The sequence below is a fragment of the Lonchura striata genome, chromosome 5 (genome assembly GCF_046129695.1).
Source record: "Lonchura striata isolate bLonStr1 chromosome 5, bLonStr1.mat, whole genome shotgun sequence".
NCBI classification, from domain to species: domain Eukaryota; kingdom Metazoa; phylum Chordata; class Aves; order Passeriformes; family Estrildidae; genus Lonchura; species Lonchura striata.
The window spans coordinates 23673052-23690412 of NC_134607.1; the positions used below are offsets into that span (position 1 = coordinate 23673052).

Below are 17361 nucleotides of genomic sequence, written 5' to 3' on the forward strand. Positions count from 1 at the left end.
GAGGAGCGCTGGCAGCGTGCGAGGAGCGCTGGCACCGCGGGGCGCTTTAAGGGCAGCGGGCGCTTTAAGGGCAGCTGCCGTCCCGCGCTGCAGCGGCGGTAAGGGGGCGTGGCGAGGGTGACGTCACCGCATGACTGTGTTTTTATGAATGAAAAGAATCCGCGGGTGAGTAATCGCGGGGAGCGAGGTTGGAGGCGCCGCCCGACGCCCTGACCCGGCAGCGGCCCCGCGGGACCAGCGCAGCCGCCAGGTGAGCGCCGGCCGGAGCGGCCCCTCCGCTCCCGCCTCGGCTTCGCCCCTCGCGGGGCGGCCGGGAGAAGGGGGCGGCGGGGTCCGGCACCGGCTGGAGGCCTCTCTGCCGCCGCCGAAGGCGGGGATCGGGACCGGGACTAGGGCTGGGGGGGACGGGACAGGGGGCCGGCCGGCCAGCCGCGCTCGGTGCCGTCCGTTCTTCCTTTTCAATTGCCGGCCACCGCCCTGGAGGGATCCGCCGCCGCTCCTCCGGCTCCGGCGGCGGATCCCCGGCCCGGATTGCATCAGCTTCCAGCCGGCCCGGCTCCACCTTTCCCGCCGCCCCCCTCCAGCCCCTCATTCCTCTCGGGGCGCTCTCGGCCCCGTCCCGGCCCCCCTCGTCCCTCTGAGGGCTGTCCTAACGAGGACGGGGTTCCCCGAGGTGGGGAGACGCTGCTGGGCTGCAGTCCGGGGTCCCGGACCCCTCCTCACTCTCCGAACCCGGGGGCGGCGAGGGACCGGCCATCGGCGAGGGGCAGGCACCGCTTCCGTGACTTTCACCCCGGGGCTGCTGAATCACGGGGCGGCCACTTCTCACCCGCCCGCCCCCGAGCCAGGGGACACCCGACCCTTGCGCCGGGACCCGCCGTGCTCTCGCCGGGCGGTGGGGCAGCGTCTCCACACGGGTCCCGACTGGGTGACTTCGCCACCGTGTCACTCGGTGGGGCTGCTGCTTTTACTTTCCCTTCAGCCCCGGGCGGATCTCGCCTGTGTTTCCTCCCCGCGGGAAAGGCTTGGCTTCCCAGCAGACGGCTGGGGCATTTTGGGTCCCCTGGGCAGAGCAGCATCCCAACCGTCTCGTGATGGGATGAAGGAGGGTGGGAGGTCCATCCTTGCCTCATTATTATTATTGCTTGCAGTCATCATTGCTATTAATATTATTACTATATACTTTTTTAAAAGGAGTGGGATGAGTCATGCGGCCCGGGGTGGGGGGGATGTGGGTAGCGGGCAGGGGACCAGCAGGGCTGGTGTCCTCTCTTCTGAGGTGAGGAACACGGGGCTGGCAGTAACCAGCTTTTCTCCTGGCTGCTCAGCAGGGCCAGAGCGAGGAAAGGATGGCTGCAGACGGGCTCTCCAGCAAGGCTTTGAAGGTGAGCACCAGTGAGAACAGGGGCTTGGGAGTCAGGGGGCTGGTTTTGGGGGTCTCAGGCAGCCACCCCTCTCTCCGGCAGGTGAAGCGGGAGCTGGGGGAGAACACTCCACTGCTGTCAGATGAGGAGCTGATGGGGCTGTCAGTGCGGGAACTCAACCACCACCTGCGGGGCCTCTCCAAGGAGGAGGTGGCGAGGCTGAAGCAGCGTCGTCGGACACTGAAGAACCGGGGTTATGCTGCCAGCTGCCGAGTGAAGCGCGTCTGCCAGAAGGAAGAGCTGCAGAAGCAGAAGATGGAGCTGGAGTGGGAGGTGGACAAGCTGGCCCGGGAGAACGCTGCCATGCGCCTGGAGCTCGACACCCTCCGTGGCAAGTACGAGGCCCTGCAGGGCTTCGCCCGCACCGTGGCCACTCACGGGCCCCCCGCCAAGGTGGCTACTGCCAGTGTCATCACCATTGTCAAGTCCAGCACCAACCAGGCTGCCTACTCCTAGTGCTGGCCTCTGTTCCCCCGCTGGGCACAGTCCTCCCCGGGGTGCCTTCCCTATGAATTGCCTCCCAGCCCTTCCCCAACCTCCTCTCTGTCAGGACCTGTGCCCAAAATCCTCTTTCTCCCATCCCTTGACCTCCAGCTCCCCCAGGTAGGGAGGGCTGCTGCTATGTGGGTACTTGGATGGAGGACAGGACCTCACTGGTGGCCCCCATAGCCCCCTCCCCTCTTGGGTGTGCAGACAGGAGAGAGTGAACCCACACAGGCAGCAGTGGGGAAGCATCCCACAGCTCCAAGCTGGTTGGAAAATGCCACGTGCCTCTCTTTTGTGAGAGGACATGGGAGAGCCACATGTGGGCCAGGCAGTCCCAGAAGCATGTGCCAGGGAGAGAGGTTTTGCAGTGTAGGGGAAGAAGGCATGATAGAAGGGTATTGGCATTAGGCAGATAACCTGGACCACAGCTGGAGCAGGAAGGGAGGTGGCAGCATGTCTGAAATCTCTGGGGATTCAGATGGCAAGGGGAGGTTAGCAGGTCAGAGGGGGAGATAAAGTGGCTGCGTGTTAATGCCTGGTAAGGGTGAATGGAATGGGAAAGCACTGTGGCAGCTTGTGGTGCTGGGGGACCCCAGAGGTGACAGTGATTGGGCAGGGGGGAGCTGGGAGACCTGAGTGGGTCACTCCAGGCTGTTGTCCACGAAGGGGAAAAGCAGTGGTGCTGTTTTATCTATCTCTAGCATGCACATCCTTCACGCCTCTTCCTGCTGATGGGACACACAGCCTGGCCGGGTGTCTGAAATGCAGCAGCACTGGCAGGAAGGAAGCAGAGGCAGCAGGAGCAGAGATAAACACTGTTTTGCTCAGCACAGGCCAGCTTGTATGGCCCCACCAAGTCCTCCCCGGTGCCCCACCACCTACAAAGCCCATGGAAAGGTGCTCCCAGCCCTCAGAGTCGGAGATGTGGAGAGAGAGAGGGGTGAAGATGCAGGAAGTAGGGACAGAGAGCATCCCTGCTCCTTGGAGCTGCCTGGCAGGCAGGTAGGCTCCTCCCTTTGGTTTTCCTCCAGCTTGGACACAGGTGTGGGACAACCAGCTCTTGAGCAGGCTGAAAGGCTGGAGAAGAGCTGGGTTCGCTAAATACAGGCAGCACAGGGGAGGGAGCAGGAGGCAGGTCCATCTCAGGATCTGCTGCTGTAGATGATTCCCCTGCCCCTCCATTCTGCCCTTGCCTGGGTATTGCCACGCCAGCCGCCCTCGGCTGCAGCCTCCATTCTTCCCTGTAGAGAGGTGCCTGCCACTCCTGGAAGGGGCACTTGGTTGGCATCCCCCACCCCAACTCCTCTTGGGTTTATTTATTGCACGAACATAAGTTATTTTCACGTCCTCTGCCATTCCGCCTCTCGGCACAGCCAGGATGTTGGTACAGAGCCGTACTTTATATTTTATATATGCAAATCACATTTTATCTTATACTTATATAGAGCAAAAAAAAAACTTATTTATTTTCTGACTTACAGTATGTGTCCTACCCGACTCCTCTGTATTTTGTAGACTTTACAAATAAAGCAAGTTGGTTTTTTTTTTCCACAGCAGGAGTATGTTTGGTCATTCTTGAACTTGGGACAGAGCCATGTCAGGTTTTCTGTCTCCCTCTGGCTTTGCTGCAGGACATGCTCGAGAATGTGCCCAAAAAAGATAGGATGGGGGATAGCTCATGGCTTTTTAGGACAAAACCAGATTTATAATCTCTGAGAGAAAAGGGCTAAAAAAGCATGCTTAATGCTGAATACCACCTCCCCAAAGCACTTGCTTTCAGGAGCAGTGCAGCTGTGTTGAATCAGCTTTTCCTGGGAAAGATAATGCTTTTCACTACAAAAATTCCCTCCAGGCTGTCCTTGGACCAGGTACAGGGCACCTGTGCCCAAAAACTTCGCTGTTGAGTGACCTTATCACCTTACCTGTGAAAAGCAAGGAAAAAAGCAGTGAGCTACCCACAGATGGCAAGAGAAGGGGAAGAAGTGTGGAAGGCACCTTATTGGGGAGATGAAGCCAAAACTCCTCCCTGTGTGGAAAAGCCATGCTTCCTCAGAGCTGAGGTGGAAGTGGTGAGCATGTTCCAAATTCCCAGGTGGGCCAGGTCCCCAGCAGGCTGCAGCACTCAGGATGGTTTGGAGGTTTGACATTCCCATTCCCTCTGCCACTGCAAATGGCCCCAGCCCCAAACACTGCTCATGGAAGAAAATCCCAAAGCCATTGTTTGCTAGGGCACTCTCCCTCCCATCAGTGTTTCACAGGAGAACCTAAGGAAGGATTAATCTCTACTCCAGGTTTTTGATTCATGGGTTTTACTCCTGCCTTGGGCCAGCAGTAGTGTCTCAGCCCAGGGTCCTGCAGTGATGCTTCTCCATCAGCTCCTACACAGACACCTGGAGCCTTCCTTCTGAGAAGAGGACAAGAGATCCTGACCCACCAAGCCTCAGTCCCTGCAAGGAAGAAAAACTCAGAGAAGTCACCCAGACAGCACCACACAGAGGCAGCTTAAGTACAATCTATATTATCTATATTTTTTATTTGTCATCATATTTGCTCATTTCTGTGGAGTATAACGTCACAAAGACCAAAATAGAGAGCGGCTTGTCGCTGAGCTCACATCAGTTAAACACAATAGGTACAAAACTAGGTGACTCTGTCTTATTTATCATACTTTTTTTCAGTCATTTATATACAAAGAACTACTCTATATGGAAAAATAATAAATCCCATGGGAATGTTACATAGTAAACAAAAAAGGAAGGAAGGAGAGTGGAAGCAGGTGAGGGAGAGCAGCTCCAAGGGTCTGCTCCTGGAACCAGCACATTTCTTGGGTCCTGGGCTACCACGAGCAGACCGACAAGACCATGGATGCTTTGGCCTTCTTGGTCTCAAGCTCTGGATCTCATATTTGTTCCTCCAACACAAAGTGGCTTCAGAGCCACTGCTTGCTCTGGCACTTGCTGGTCATGAGGAAGAGCAGGAAGCTCAGTGATGGATGATTTTGTATGGTGTTAAAAAACATATATATATATATATATAAAATTATAAAGTAGGGCAGCTGGCTTGTTGGGTACTAGCTCACCAGGCTCCTCCAAAGGCAGCTGGTGCAAAAGAGTTATACTTGAAACCATTACACACAGGATGCTTTGAGAATATCCAGATCTTCTGCACAGTGCATATATATATATATACACATATATATATGTGTGTGTGCAGGAAGCATTTCAAAATAAGTTCTAAGACATGCTTCTCTGAGCCTAGACCACCTTCATGCTCAATGGGGCTATAACACAGATTTCAGCCACCCAAATGCAACAAAGATTGTAGGCAGCAACCAAGTGATACTGGGACATCATCAAGACCTGCAAATGCAAAGAAAGGGGCAGATGGGATCATGTCCCATCCCCCACTTTCCTAAGAGAGAGTAAAATCAGTATCTCACATTAAAGGAATATTAATCAAAGCCATAGAAAACAGAAGCAAAGTCTATTCAACCTTCAGCCCTGCTTTCCAAGCAGCTTATGCATGAGGAAATTTTACACCAAGCCCACACAAAGCCTGGCAGAATGTGTTTGCATGTTTAATTAAGAAGTCACAAACTTAGGAAAATTAATAACCAACAGCATGGCATTGCAGGATGTGTGTGAATGGGGAAATCCAGCAGCAGAGAAGCTGCTGGATCCACTGACACTCCTCCAGCTCCCTCAACAGTACTGGTGATCTCACCTGTTTCACCATCCCCCAGAAACATAAGTACAGGAGGAGGCACTATCCTTAAGCTTTCCTCTATCTGATCCTCACAACAGGGAGGAAACTTGCCTCTCTTCGAGCTCTTTTGCCCAGCTTGGGCAGAGGTGCTGAATAAATGAGGTGCTCTCCACTCACTGTCACTTCTGAGACACTCAGTGAACAAGCAGATGGATCAGGAAACAAATGGAAACTCCAGGCAGCAAACCAGGCTCCAGTTCTCCTAGCAGGACAGCAAGGAGCAATCAAGAATCACACAAGTCGGTTATCGGCGGGGAGGCATAAAGCAGGAGAGGAATGGAGAAACTACAGCTGAACACAGCAGCTTGCTCCAGTCTCTCAATTTTGCTTCCTGCTTGCACATAGGAGAATCTGAGCTATAGCACTTGAGTGTGCTGCCACTTTTCTCCTAGATAATTTTAAGCAAGCAAGAGGCATTTCCTGGTCCCGGGATAGATCTACAGAGGGATCTCTTTTGTTTTGGCTCCACTAAGTACCCATGGGTTCATCCAAAACCCATCAGAAGAAGGGGAAGCTTCTTCAACTTCCACGGATGCTGGTTCCACCCTTGATAGCACTGCAGGTGCAGCAGAGCCTGTGAAATGTGCAGCAGCAATTGCTGCCTGAGAAAATAAAATGGACAAATTTGACCAGCCAGGTCATGTCAGGTTTCAAGTCTGCTCCAGTCTGCCCCAGAACAGCTACAGAGATAATTAAACAAAGGAGTGTGCATCATTCCTTCCTGAATATTCCAGCCTAAGGGTGGAACTTGTGTAGCTCGGCAAAGTCAGTGATGATGAGCATGGGGAGAGCTGCCTGTGAGAGATCAGGACCTGCTCTGGCAGCTACCTCTAACAGCAGCAGACATAATGCTGGGGGACAGAAAACAAGAAGAAAAACTGGTTTTGTGTTTACATATCTTCCCTTCCCAAAGAGGGGTGAAGGGGCCAGAGCTCTACAAACTTTCACCATAGCCAGTCCTGAGTCTTGCTAGCAGGAGAAAGATGCTCCAGGGAGGCTTCCTACTACAGGAACGTCAGGGAGATGGGAAGCTTGGATACCTGGTGATTAAAAAACTCAACCCTTGTGAAACGATAATTCCATCCCCATTGAGCTTCAACAAGCTTTTATAACAACTGGGGATGCTGACAGCCAAGGAACATGAAGAAAGCTCTGTCCTTTTCCCCTTTGCTCCCTCAAGTGACTCCAAGACTCATAACTAGGTGCTCAGGAGGGTGGGGACAGATGCTCCTTACTTAGCACTCAGGGCAATGGCTATTTAGAAATACCAGTCTCTGGTCTGGTCCTCAGGAACGCGCTTATGGCTGCATCCCCATCCTATTTCCCAAGGATCACAGAGATGTTAGTACCAGGGCACTGGGGAGAAAACTGTGCCTACATCAACCATTCAGGAAAAGAAATAGAAAGCAGTCAGGTTGTCCTGTTAGAAAAAAAACCCAAAAACATTTTTGGTTACAACTCTAGGCTCTGTTCAGTCACACTCCACACCAAGCTGGACAGGTGTGCGAAGCCAGAGCCCCAAATCCTGGAGCTTTGCTTGAATCAATTCAAATTGATTGCTGCCATAAAGAATGGGCTCGAGCATGGAGTCCTGACCATTCTGCCACCTCCGCATTGCTCATTGTGTCCGTACCCACAAAAGCTAATGGGAAGTGCCAACTTCTGCAATCTTTACTCTCTAGGAAGTGATATGACTTGTTTCTGCATTAATAAATTATTTAAAAAAAAAAAAAAAAGGAAAATGACAGCCTGTGCTGGCAGTTTCCCCTCCTAGAATTCATCATCGGAGCTCAGCAAGAGGGTCTTCTCGTTGTCACGGGCACCGGAGCAGCTGTGGGAGCGCGAGATCACATGGCTGCCGTTGCGCCAGGGGGGACCGTGCTCCAGTGTCGACTGCTGGGTGTACTGCTGGTAGGCTGGAGAGAAGTTGTGGATCGCATCTTGGACAATGTCATGGGGATTCATGGTCTCCTTGAGGCTGCTGGAAATGCTCTTCATGGGAGCACAGCGACCTGTTTGGATAAGACAGGAAGGGGCAAGTAAAGAACACTGCTGCCTTCCCCACACCCCTTAATATGAAAGTAAGGAGAACAGGGAACATGCAGTCCTAGATCCTGAAAAAGGTGCATTACAGACTTCCTTACGCAGCTGCTGAGGAAATGCCACACAAATAGTGTTGAGTTTTACCAGTGGTGCTCCTAAACCCAGACACTGTGAGCCAAGTGAATCCACCACAGCATCAAACAGGGAACATACCATGGGAATGGGACACACCAACAGGGACAACTTCCACTACACACTACTGGTGCTGGCCTGGGTGTGCAATGAATACAGTCAGGGAGGTGCTCCTCCAAACACTTTCAGAAGACAAAAACTAAGTAAATTCTAAAAATATAGAAGAAATGGCATTTGCCACTGACTCACTGCAAATTAAGACTGCTAGGTAGTATCAAAGTGCCCATGGAAAAGAGATCATACGAGTAAAAAGCAGCACAAAGTAAGGAAAGGAGGGAAACAGGCAGTACTAGAGGCAGAACTACCCCATGTGTCATGATGATACCATGAAGAAAGCAGTAGATGGAGAATGAACCACCCAAGTGCTAAGCACAGAGGGAAGGTGTGTCTCCTTCTAGGAGCTGCCATGTCTCATGGCTTCTAGGCTCCTTTTCCAGCGCGGGCTTCTGGCTCTGCTCAGTTCTGGGGATGAGCTCCCAAGAGAACCAAAGTATGCTGATCATCTGTGGCAATTATAAAAGTGAAGAGAGGCTGCACAACTCTTCAGAGAGGGATTCCCACAGCTCTGACACAAATGCTCTAAAGCTATGTGTTAATGCCCACACAGCTGTTTTACTACTTGTAATCCAGACAACCCTAAAGCAGCTGTATGAGGCAGTGGAGTCACAGACTTGCAAGGAAAGGGGAACAAGGGACAGGGCAGGTTGTAGGAAGGCTGGGAATCAGGAGATAACAGAATCCCAGCTAAATACCAACTGAGACAAACACACAAAGCATGCTGTACCTACCGTATGGCCCGTATGATGGAACAGCTGCATCAGGGACCAGTGGCCAAAGCAAGGGAGAGATAAAAGGAAGAAGAGAGAAAGACAGACAGAGAAAGAGGAAATAACAAGAACTGAACAAGGCCCACTGCAGAAACATTCCCCACTGTACTGACCTGTAGTTTACCCTTTCATCACCCATAGATCTCATCTCCCCCCCACTGCAACCACTGTTCTTCCAAAACCTCTGGGGCTGGCTGGGATGGAGGAGTCACCTCCACTGACACTGCCCAAGGGTTGCTGTGTTCCAGCTCCTTGGCACAGATCTCCCCCAGGATGAAGGAATCCCTTTATTTGGAAAACACTGCATAGACTAGTGTTTTCCACACCAGGCACAAAAGCCCCTTTTCCCCAAGACAACATCCATCTTCCTCTTCCCCAAAGTAAGAATCTTCCTTATAGCCACCCAGCCCTCACAAAGTCATTACAGGAAGATCCTCGTCCTCCGTGACAAACATATTGCCAAAGCACAGCCTCATCTTCCTAAGCCAGAGTCAAAACAGAGCCTGGCTTAGGCCCTGTCCCTCCTGCCTTCAGTCTGTTACACAATCTGGAGCAATGGAGTTCCCCTTTGGGGAGACAGGAAGAAGGACAAACCCATTCTACCGAAACAATGCAACATCTTACAGCCCTCAGGTCTGCAACAAGTTGTCGTGGGTGGCATAGTGGGGAACTGAAAAAGGAACAGTGCAATTCAGGCAAGGTTTCTGCCCTGGAGGGCTGTTGCACAATAAATCTGTTCATAGGAGGGGATGTGGTGTTTTCCAAGCTATCTGGTTGGGAGTCATATCAGCGTGCTGGCTGCCTGAGGGACCAGTCTCCACCCAGTCTTACTACCAAAGAGACAAGCCATATGCACTGGCATGCGTCCTACCTTGGGCATCAATTCTCTTGTCCACATACACCTTGTATGTGAAGGCATGGCGCAGGGCAATGGCTGCAAAGAACATCTCCACACAAATGATGAAGTCTTGATAGCCAGCAGCTACTGTGCCTTCACCCACAGACACATTAGCAGAGTGAATTTTGGGGATGGCACCACACTTTTCCAAGATAGCCAACAGCATCCCTAAACAAAGTAATAAGTTCATGTAAATATACAGAAAACATGGTCTCGCAGTAACTGCAAAGAATGGAAATAGCTGTTTGTGCTGTATGTCCCAGACAGTAGCCCACTCACCACAGGATCTACAGAGTGGGCTACAAACATGCACCTATGATCACTTGTACAACAGAGAAAGGAAAAATAAAATTAGACAAATACATTTAGGCAAAGAATGTTCAAACACTGATCCTCTTCTATCCTCAAATAACACATAAACTGTGTAACTAACTGCTGTAGGACTTAGTCAAGTCCAAAAGGGTAAGAGGAGTCAGATATTTCTGTAAGCAATCCTGTGATCTCAGTGTTGTCCCAAAATAGGTTCTTTCACACAGTGTGCAAGAGGCCAATCCACACAAAGAGTCAAGGTATTTGGCTTATTTACAGATCTGCATAGACAGGGTTGCTGGCTGGCAAATCCACAAAGCCAGCATGATGACTACCAAAGCTTTTTGCTATTTATACATTTTTCCAAACAAAGCCACTAATGTTCCTTGGCTAAACTTACCTAATTCTCTTTTTAATTAGTATTATGTCTTCTATCAGTTAACGAACCTCTCCCTGCTCATGCTAATTAGCCTGCATGCTCAACCTCCCTCTCCTTTCGAGCTGGTGGTTTCTTGGGTCAGTGGCTATGATCTCCCCCTGCCAGAATTACCTTTTACTCTGTTGGAGCTGATTCAGCACAGTTGCTGAGCTGTCTTTATTAGTTTCTTCCTTACCTTGGGGGTTCTGCCAAATGTCTTTGTGGCTTGTAAATTCTGCATTCTTCGTGTCCACTATCTGTGGTATGTCCCTCTTCCCAAACTTTGTCACCCTTCCCTGGGGTCACTGAAAAACGTTGATCCCTAAACCTTAACAAGGCAGTTCTAGTGTCAAGAAATTCATCTTTCTAACACACCTGGACATCACTTGGAGCTTGTTTGTTAGCTCCTGTTTCACAGATTAAACCTCTTTTCATGTTGATTAGACTTGAAAGCACACAACGATCAAACACCAAAGAACATCCTTTCTTAAGAAAAATTTGACATATTCCATATTTTGCAACATCAGCACTTGCACCAGCTAGAACAAAAACTGAAGTAACAGAACTTTTAATTTAAGTATATTAGTGTTTTTGACAAACCACTGTAAGAGGTTTCTCCCTGTCCACAGCTTAGTGGCTGAAGAATTTCAGAGAAGACAGTGTGACCAGATGCCTCAAGATGATAAACCAGACAGCTTACTAGTTTGTCTGTAAACAGGGAGGATGGGCTATACTCCAACAGCCTGAATTCCACCTAAGTTCCTAATCAATTAGTCTTTGAAGTGCAACTTGGTAAACCTAAGTAGGGCATTGAACAGGGAAATGCTCAGAGCCAATTAGTCAGAAGCACTAAGCTTAGGTGGAATTTCAACTTTCCGACTGTACCTCTGCTTCATGTGTATGAATTCTGAGTGTCCTTCTCCCAGCAGTGGTTCTGTGGCAGTACACACTGCATCCAGCTAGCTTGCTCCTTCACATACACCACAGACATACCATTAAAATTTTATTTATAGAGCACTAAAAAAAGGACTGAAACTTTTTATATGTGTCGGTTTAATCAATAAAATGGCAGCATGCAGATAAAATGTTGGCAGCTTGTGCTTTATGATTGTTTCAGGAATGCAGAGAACTCTTTACCCTATCACCTGATTTTGCCAAATACATGTTCTTGTGCACACATACACACAGGGATAATAAGGATTCAGGAGCATATAAACAAAAATTAAACCGAGCAAAACAGCTTTCCCAGAGAAAAGCAATGAATGACTATAAACCAAATAGAATACAGAAAGACATTTTGTCTATTAATCAACATCTGCTCTTGTGTCTGAGCCCCTGCAGAGAGCTCTCTGTGTCTTCCAAGGGAAGGGAAAAGCAGCTCACCTTGCCAGAAGGACAGAAAGATGACAGACTTCACCATGAAGAACTTGAGGACTGGGCTATAGGGACTGAGCAGCTCACGTGTGGCAAAGTAGAAAAGGAAGAGGGCATACAGTGCCAGGCTGACAGAGATGTTGTAGATGATCGTCACATAGAGGTAGCCACTGGTTACACTGAAAAGAGAAGATATATATGAATGTCTGAAACTTCAGCATGTTTTCCCCTTGGTACTGTCAATGGGAAGTTCCAAAAGTCCATTTCTTTCCTGCCTCCCTGTCCCATTCCCACCCCCAAACCAAGATAGAAAAAATATGAAAGTAATAGAGGGCTACCTCTGCCTTCTTTTCTCATGCACATTAACCCATGTAGTCCCATCTCTTCCCAGCACACACATGAACAATAAGCAAAGCAGGCAGAGAAAGGACAGACAAATCTTGCATGCTAAATAAAAAAACTTACTCAAAGTCACCATCCTGGTACTTGCCAAAGGCCTGAAGGATGACTGTGCTGATCGCCATGAGGGGCTTCACCACACAGAACTGCAGGGTAGCCTACAGGAATAAGAGGGGAGGAATGAGGAGGCAGGTGGTACAAGAGGACAAGCTGCCAACAGCATCACGATGGAATGTCCACTGGGACCACTCAGCAAGGCAACACAATCCAGCCCCAACAAGATATCTGACCCTGCCACTTGCTAATTGATTGTGCTTGAGGACTGTAGCACCCAAAAGAAGATGAAGGGGCTTCAGAAAATGTACATGTGCCATTTGCTTGTCCAAAATGGGAAAACCTCTCTGTAGGGTTGTTCTGAGAAGCTGTCAGCCCCACTCTTCCAGAGCTGCTTTTCACAGGCTGTGCTGCAGCACACTTATGCACTGTAACAGTATGAAAAACAAAAAAAATCTCACACTGTGCTATGGCACAGACACAGCAAGTTTAACACAGGAAGGAAAGCAAACCCCAGTCCATAGCTGTCACAAAGTCAGGCAAAAAAGTCCCATGGATCAGAGAGGAACCCTGCTGTTCGAAGAGGAGCTTCTGACAACTGCCACAATATTCAGGCATTTTGTAAACACAACAATGTGTGTTGCCACACACAAGTTAATAGCTATCCTTTACATGACCTTTACTGAATCTCCCCCAAAGATTCCGTGGCACTTGGGATCAGCTATATCCATTCTGCCTGTATAAACTACTGCTCCTATTGGGACTCAGTGTTCTCTCAAAGCCACTGCATTCCTTAACTTTCTGCAGATGCTGAACTTCAAAGTCCTAAAAAAAGGAAAGACTTATGGCCCTAAAAATGTCTCCCTGAAGAGATGTGACCCTCCCTGAAGGAGGCTGGAAGAGCCTGGGTAGGTGCTGACCTGTGTGCATGTGGGGAGGGCTATGTACGGCAAGAAGGTAAAACCAAACAGTAATAATTGCTTTGGATACGATGCAATTTGTTAGTGGTCATAAGACTTCAAGGAGATTAAAAACCCCAGCACATGCCAGTTAGTGAGTCACTTTAAATATGTGAACTGGAAAAGGTCAAGCTAATTGGTAAACAACTCCATCCTCTGAGCTTCCCCTCCTTCTGATCTGGGGACATTTTAACCATTTCCCTGCAATTCAAACCACCATGTACTATTTTTAGGTGCTTCCCTAGAAGATGCTATAGCATATGGGAAGCACATGGATAGTGTGTGACCCATGCGAGAGGGTCACCAGACAGAGGCCCAGCAAAGAATCTTGATCAAGACATCTTTAAGGAAACAAGCTGTTCATATTTCACACCACAGGCAGCCGCATGCCACCACACTGCTGGAGGTCCACAGGCATCACAGGCAGACTGACTGACCCACAACAGGCCTGAGAAAAGTTGTGGGGGGGACAGTGTGAAGGTGGTGAGAAAAAAGATTTATACACACAGATTCCTTCAGGTTAAAAGGGACCAGAAAGAGCAGAAAATGGGCAGGTGGTGATGGGAGGCAAAAGAAGTGCTGGAGATACTGAGAACAGGGCTAAAAAGGGCAAGATGTTCCTTTCAGCACATTCCTCTTCCTGATCATCACCATGGTGGATACTGCACAGGTCTGCACTGACATTTGTTCTCTTGCCCTTTCACACCAGCCTTCCCAGGAATTTGCTTTGGAAAGTCTTCTCCAAAAATCCTGGAAGTCTAGAAGTACCAGAAAGTGAACCTTGGCATCAACAATTTCTCACCAAGACAATATTTAAGTTCCAGCCAAGAAGGATGGAAGTATTTAATCACCTCCTTGCAATACACCTCCCTCATAGCCTCCACAACAGGAGTGCAGATTTAACAGTTAGCAAAGGCCAGGCATGAGTAAAAAAAATTGCTACCAGATACCAGCAAAAGGAAAGAAAAATATCTACCAAAGACAGAGTTACCAAACAAGCTGGGATTTGTGGAGGCCAGCAGAAAAAAAATACACCTTCCCCATTCCCCAAGGTGTGCTTCTAGTCTTCATTGTTGTGAACAAGCTTTCCAAACACAGACATGTGCAACCCAGGTAGTGACTGCAAGAGACTGTGGGACATGAGAAGCAAGAAGTCTAAGGGAAATTATTTCTCCAGCATTCATTCACTTTCATGGGTGTTACATCTGCTTAGAATATATTTAAAAGATAAAAATTAACATTAGGAGCAGTAAGAATAGGTAATGCAGTCAATCAACCAAAGGGTGTCCAGATGAAACCTATGGGAAAAAGCTGAAGCAACATAGTGGGTTCAGACTATAAAAGTATGACACAAGAAAACAGAAAATCTGTAAGGACAAAATATGGGTCAGGGACAAATAGAACAGACATACAAAATAAATGGTCCCTTGAAAATGGCCACTTGTGCACCACAGCTTAACACTGGATATTACCATGGGACTGCACTGCACTTTTGATGTTTCTGCATATTGCTAAAATACAGAAGATGGTCCATGATGTTCAGGAGAAGCCAGGGCAGATATCTAGATCTGCTGACTGAAATTACAGTGACCTGAGTCCTTTCAAAGAACCAGACCTGCTTCACACTGCCTCCACAGAAACCTCCTGTGTTCATTTCAGCAAGTGAGCAAAGCCTTGAAATTCACCTGCTGTTTCATGACAGCCAGAGGTGACTGACCTGCAATGAGCAGACAAGGGCTGTATAGAAGTTTAGGCCTCCCCCATTCACCCACCCTCGACATACCCAGTTCAGCACAGACAGACACACATGGTGAGCAATACTTGGTTCCTCCTACAAACCAATGTGTCATGCTTAACCTCCACCCCTCCTCAGTTCCAAACCACAACAGCAGCACTGGGAATTCAGGAGGCTGTTACACAACTGTGGGGTGTCTGCAACACAACAGACATCAATTTCTTAGAGCTGGGATCTCTGTCATCCAGAAATGTAAAGAGTTTCTTCCTAGGATTATCATCTGTTCCAGGAGATAACTTGTGTCTTAAACTAAGGCCTTCCTGATGTGGGGTTGAATAGAAAATGTTAAAATCATTCTTAACATATTTAAATAATTCTTAACAAACAAGCCAACCCTGAAACACCTCCTCTTCTCAGAAGTCCGCAGGCCTCTCAAAATGCTATTAGAGCCCCTCCGCCCACAAAGATCTTAGAAATTCAGCAACAAAAGGCACCACTGCCACCCTCACACACTTGATTTCTGCAGAATGCCCCAGCCCATACCTGTTTGCAGAATCTCAGGAATCCAATTGAATAGGTCTTTCCCCACAGGCAGCAAGTCCCGTACACGCAGCTAGACCTGAAAGAACCAACACAAGATGACAGAGTTCACAAGCAAGACTTGGACAACTGTGCAAATCTTTATCTACCTCTCTGTAGCAAAGTTGCTGGACTGGTGCTTTCTCCAACAATGACTGCAGTTACGGCCATACCCTCTTCTAGACATGTGTCTAAAACAACATCTTGACTATACACTGAAATTTTTTTTTTCTTGTCACTGAGCAGCATGGGGAGAAATAATAGATCCTAGAGGAGACACACAGAATCAACTGAAGACAGAAAATATTTAAAGGAGGAGAAGGGAGTAAGAAAATAAACAAAGGAATAGGCAGATGTCCAGAAAAACTGTGAATCAGTCCAGCTTGCCTAAGAGAATGTGATCAGCCTGATCTGTCTCAGAGTAAGGTACTGGTAAATCATCATCATTCACACTGCCCAGTTCCAGCAGACATTTGCCACCTGACACAGTTTTTCAGGACAGGGATAGAGAAATAGTAGATGGGCATAGAAGGAGGACAGCGTCATGCTGTAAGCACAATAAATACTCACTCAATTGGTTTCCCTCTGATCTCAGACATGATGGAGCTCTCCCCTCCCAAGTACTCATAGCAGAGGCTGAGAAAGTTGTATATTACAAAGGCTGCAACGACATCAATCACAGTAAAATGACAACCAACTTCAAAACAGGTGCAAGGACCAAGAGGACAGGCATTAGACCAAACATTAGCAGGGACTGCTTATGCAGCACCTTTCTCTTCAAAGCACTCCAGATTTTCACTGCATGTATCATCCTACCTCAGCACTCACAACACTATCTGAATGAGAGTTTGGCCAAGGTCCCAGGCCAGTTCCATGACTCATGCCAAAAGGGTCACAGAACCATTTAAAACTGTGGTCAGTCTCTTTTATTTGGCATTTGTAAGATGACATTCTTTATAGGGTTCCTGTGCATTATTTCAGGACATTACACTGGTACTAAATAATCTGGAAAAGGTATCTCTGATCCATCAGCCATATGTTATCTTCTGTGTGTAACCTTTTAGCCGATGAGCACAGTTTGTCTCTACCAGGTAACCCAACTATAGACATAAGAGTTGGAGAAACAGACAGCTTATAACAATCAGTGGAACTCTGTTTTCATGTCTTGTGGGGACTTTTGCAAAACAAGCTCTGTGCTTCATTTTCTCAAAAAAGATGACATTTCTTGTGTGCTGAATAAACTTCTCCTTAGGCCACTTCTTTTCCATCTTCCCCACAAACCTGTTACAGATGACAAAAAGACTGACCACTAACACTCTACCCTATTTCAGTTCCTTATAACTACAGATGTATCTCCTTTTCATGGGATCCAAACTCACTTAAATTTGCATGAAGTGAGCCTGCATACACCCATGAGAGTGTATGCCACTCTCTTGACTTGTTATAATTGCTGTTGGACCCTTGAAGTTGAAAGATTTTTTAGGGCAAGGACTATACTTCTGCATTTGACACAGACAGCCCTGGGGCAAAATGACAGACTAGATGACCCTTCTTGCAACATTATATCCTATCACCTGTATCTGAACATTCCCTGGAATGTCAACACCCAAATCCTGTTTTTTGCCCCAGATAACTTTATAGAAACAGCAGACTCAAGGAACTTTAAAATAAGAACAGAAACTTAACAATGTACAACACTGATAAGCTGATCTCCCTAAGTAGCCAGTAATTATGAAACAGGGGATTTAAGGGTTAATAGGGAATTTAGAATGATTTAGGCAATGGATACATTAAAATATGGTATACATTATTCTACCAGTATGGGGACCCTCTGAAGAAAATCTGTTACCCATTAAAATTATGCTGAGCCAGCAAAAAGAAGGAGAGCCTCTGATGAAG

General features: G+C 48.1%; 2 protein-coding genes across 4 annotated transcripts in view; one reads left to right on the forward strand and one right to left on the reverse strand.

Moving 5' to 3' along the window:
• The first annotated feature begins 133 nt into the window (after nucleotides 1-133).
• Nucleotides 134-3463, forward strand: MAFF (MAF bZIP transcription factor F). Of its 2 annotated transcripts, none has more exons than XM_021553962.3 (3): nucleotides 134-250; nucleotides 1329-1385; nucleotides 1467-3463. In XM_021553962.3, the coding sequence occupies exons 2-3, from the start codon at nucleotides 1350-1352 to the stop codon at nucleotides 1878-1880; spliced, it is 450 nt and encodes a 149-aa protein (XP_021409637.1). In that variant the 5' UTR covers nucleotides 134-250; nucleotides 1329-1349; the 3' UTR covers nucleotides 1881-3463. The 2 variants fall into 2 exon arrangements, with proteins under 2 accessions (XP_021409637.1, XP_021409638.1); XM_021553963.3 differs by having other exon boundaries at nucleotides 137-250; nucleotides 1332-1385.
• A 954-nt stretch (nucleotides 3464-4417) lies between these two features.
• TMEM184B (transmembrane protein 184B) overlaps nucleotides 4418-17361 on the reverse strand; it is a 30905-nt gene continuing 17961 nt past the window's right edge. Inside the window, exons 4-10 of one of the 2 annotated variants that reach the window (XM_021554079.3) lie at nucleotides 16033-16123; nucleotides 15427-15502; nucleotides 12202-12293; nucleotides 11746-11915; nucleotides 9609-9803; nucleotides 8699-8722; nucleotides 4418-7687 (exon numbers count right to left, since the gene is read on the reverse strand). In XM_021554079.3, coding sequence (XP_021409754.1) covers nucleotides 7446-7687; nucleotides 8699-8722; nucleotides 9609-9803; nucleotides 11746-11915; nucleotides 12202-12293; nucleotides 15427-15502; nucleotides 16033-16123 — 890 coding nt within the window. In that variant the 3' untranslated portion in view covers nucleotides 4418-7445. The remainder of the gene's footprint in view (nucleotides 7688-8698; nucleotides 8723-9608; nucleotides 9804-11745; nucleotides 11916-12201; nucleotides 12294-15426; nucleotides 15503-16032; nucleotides 16124-17361) is intronic. The other variant, XM_021554080.2, reaches the window with a different exon arrangement.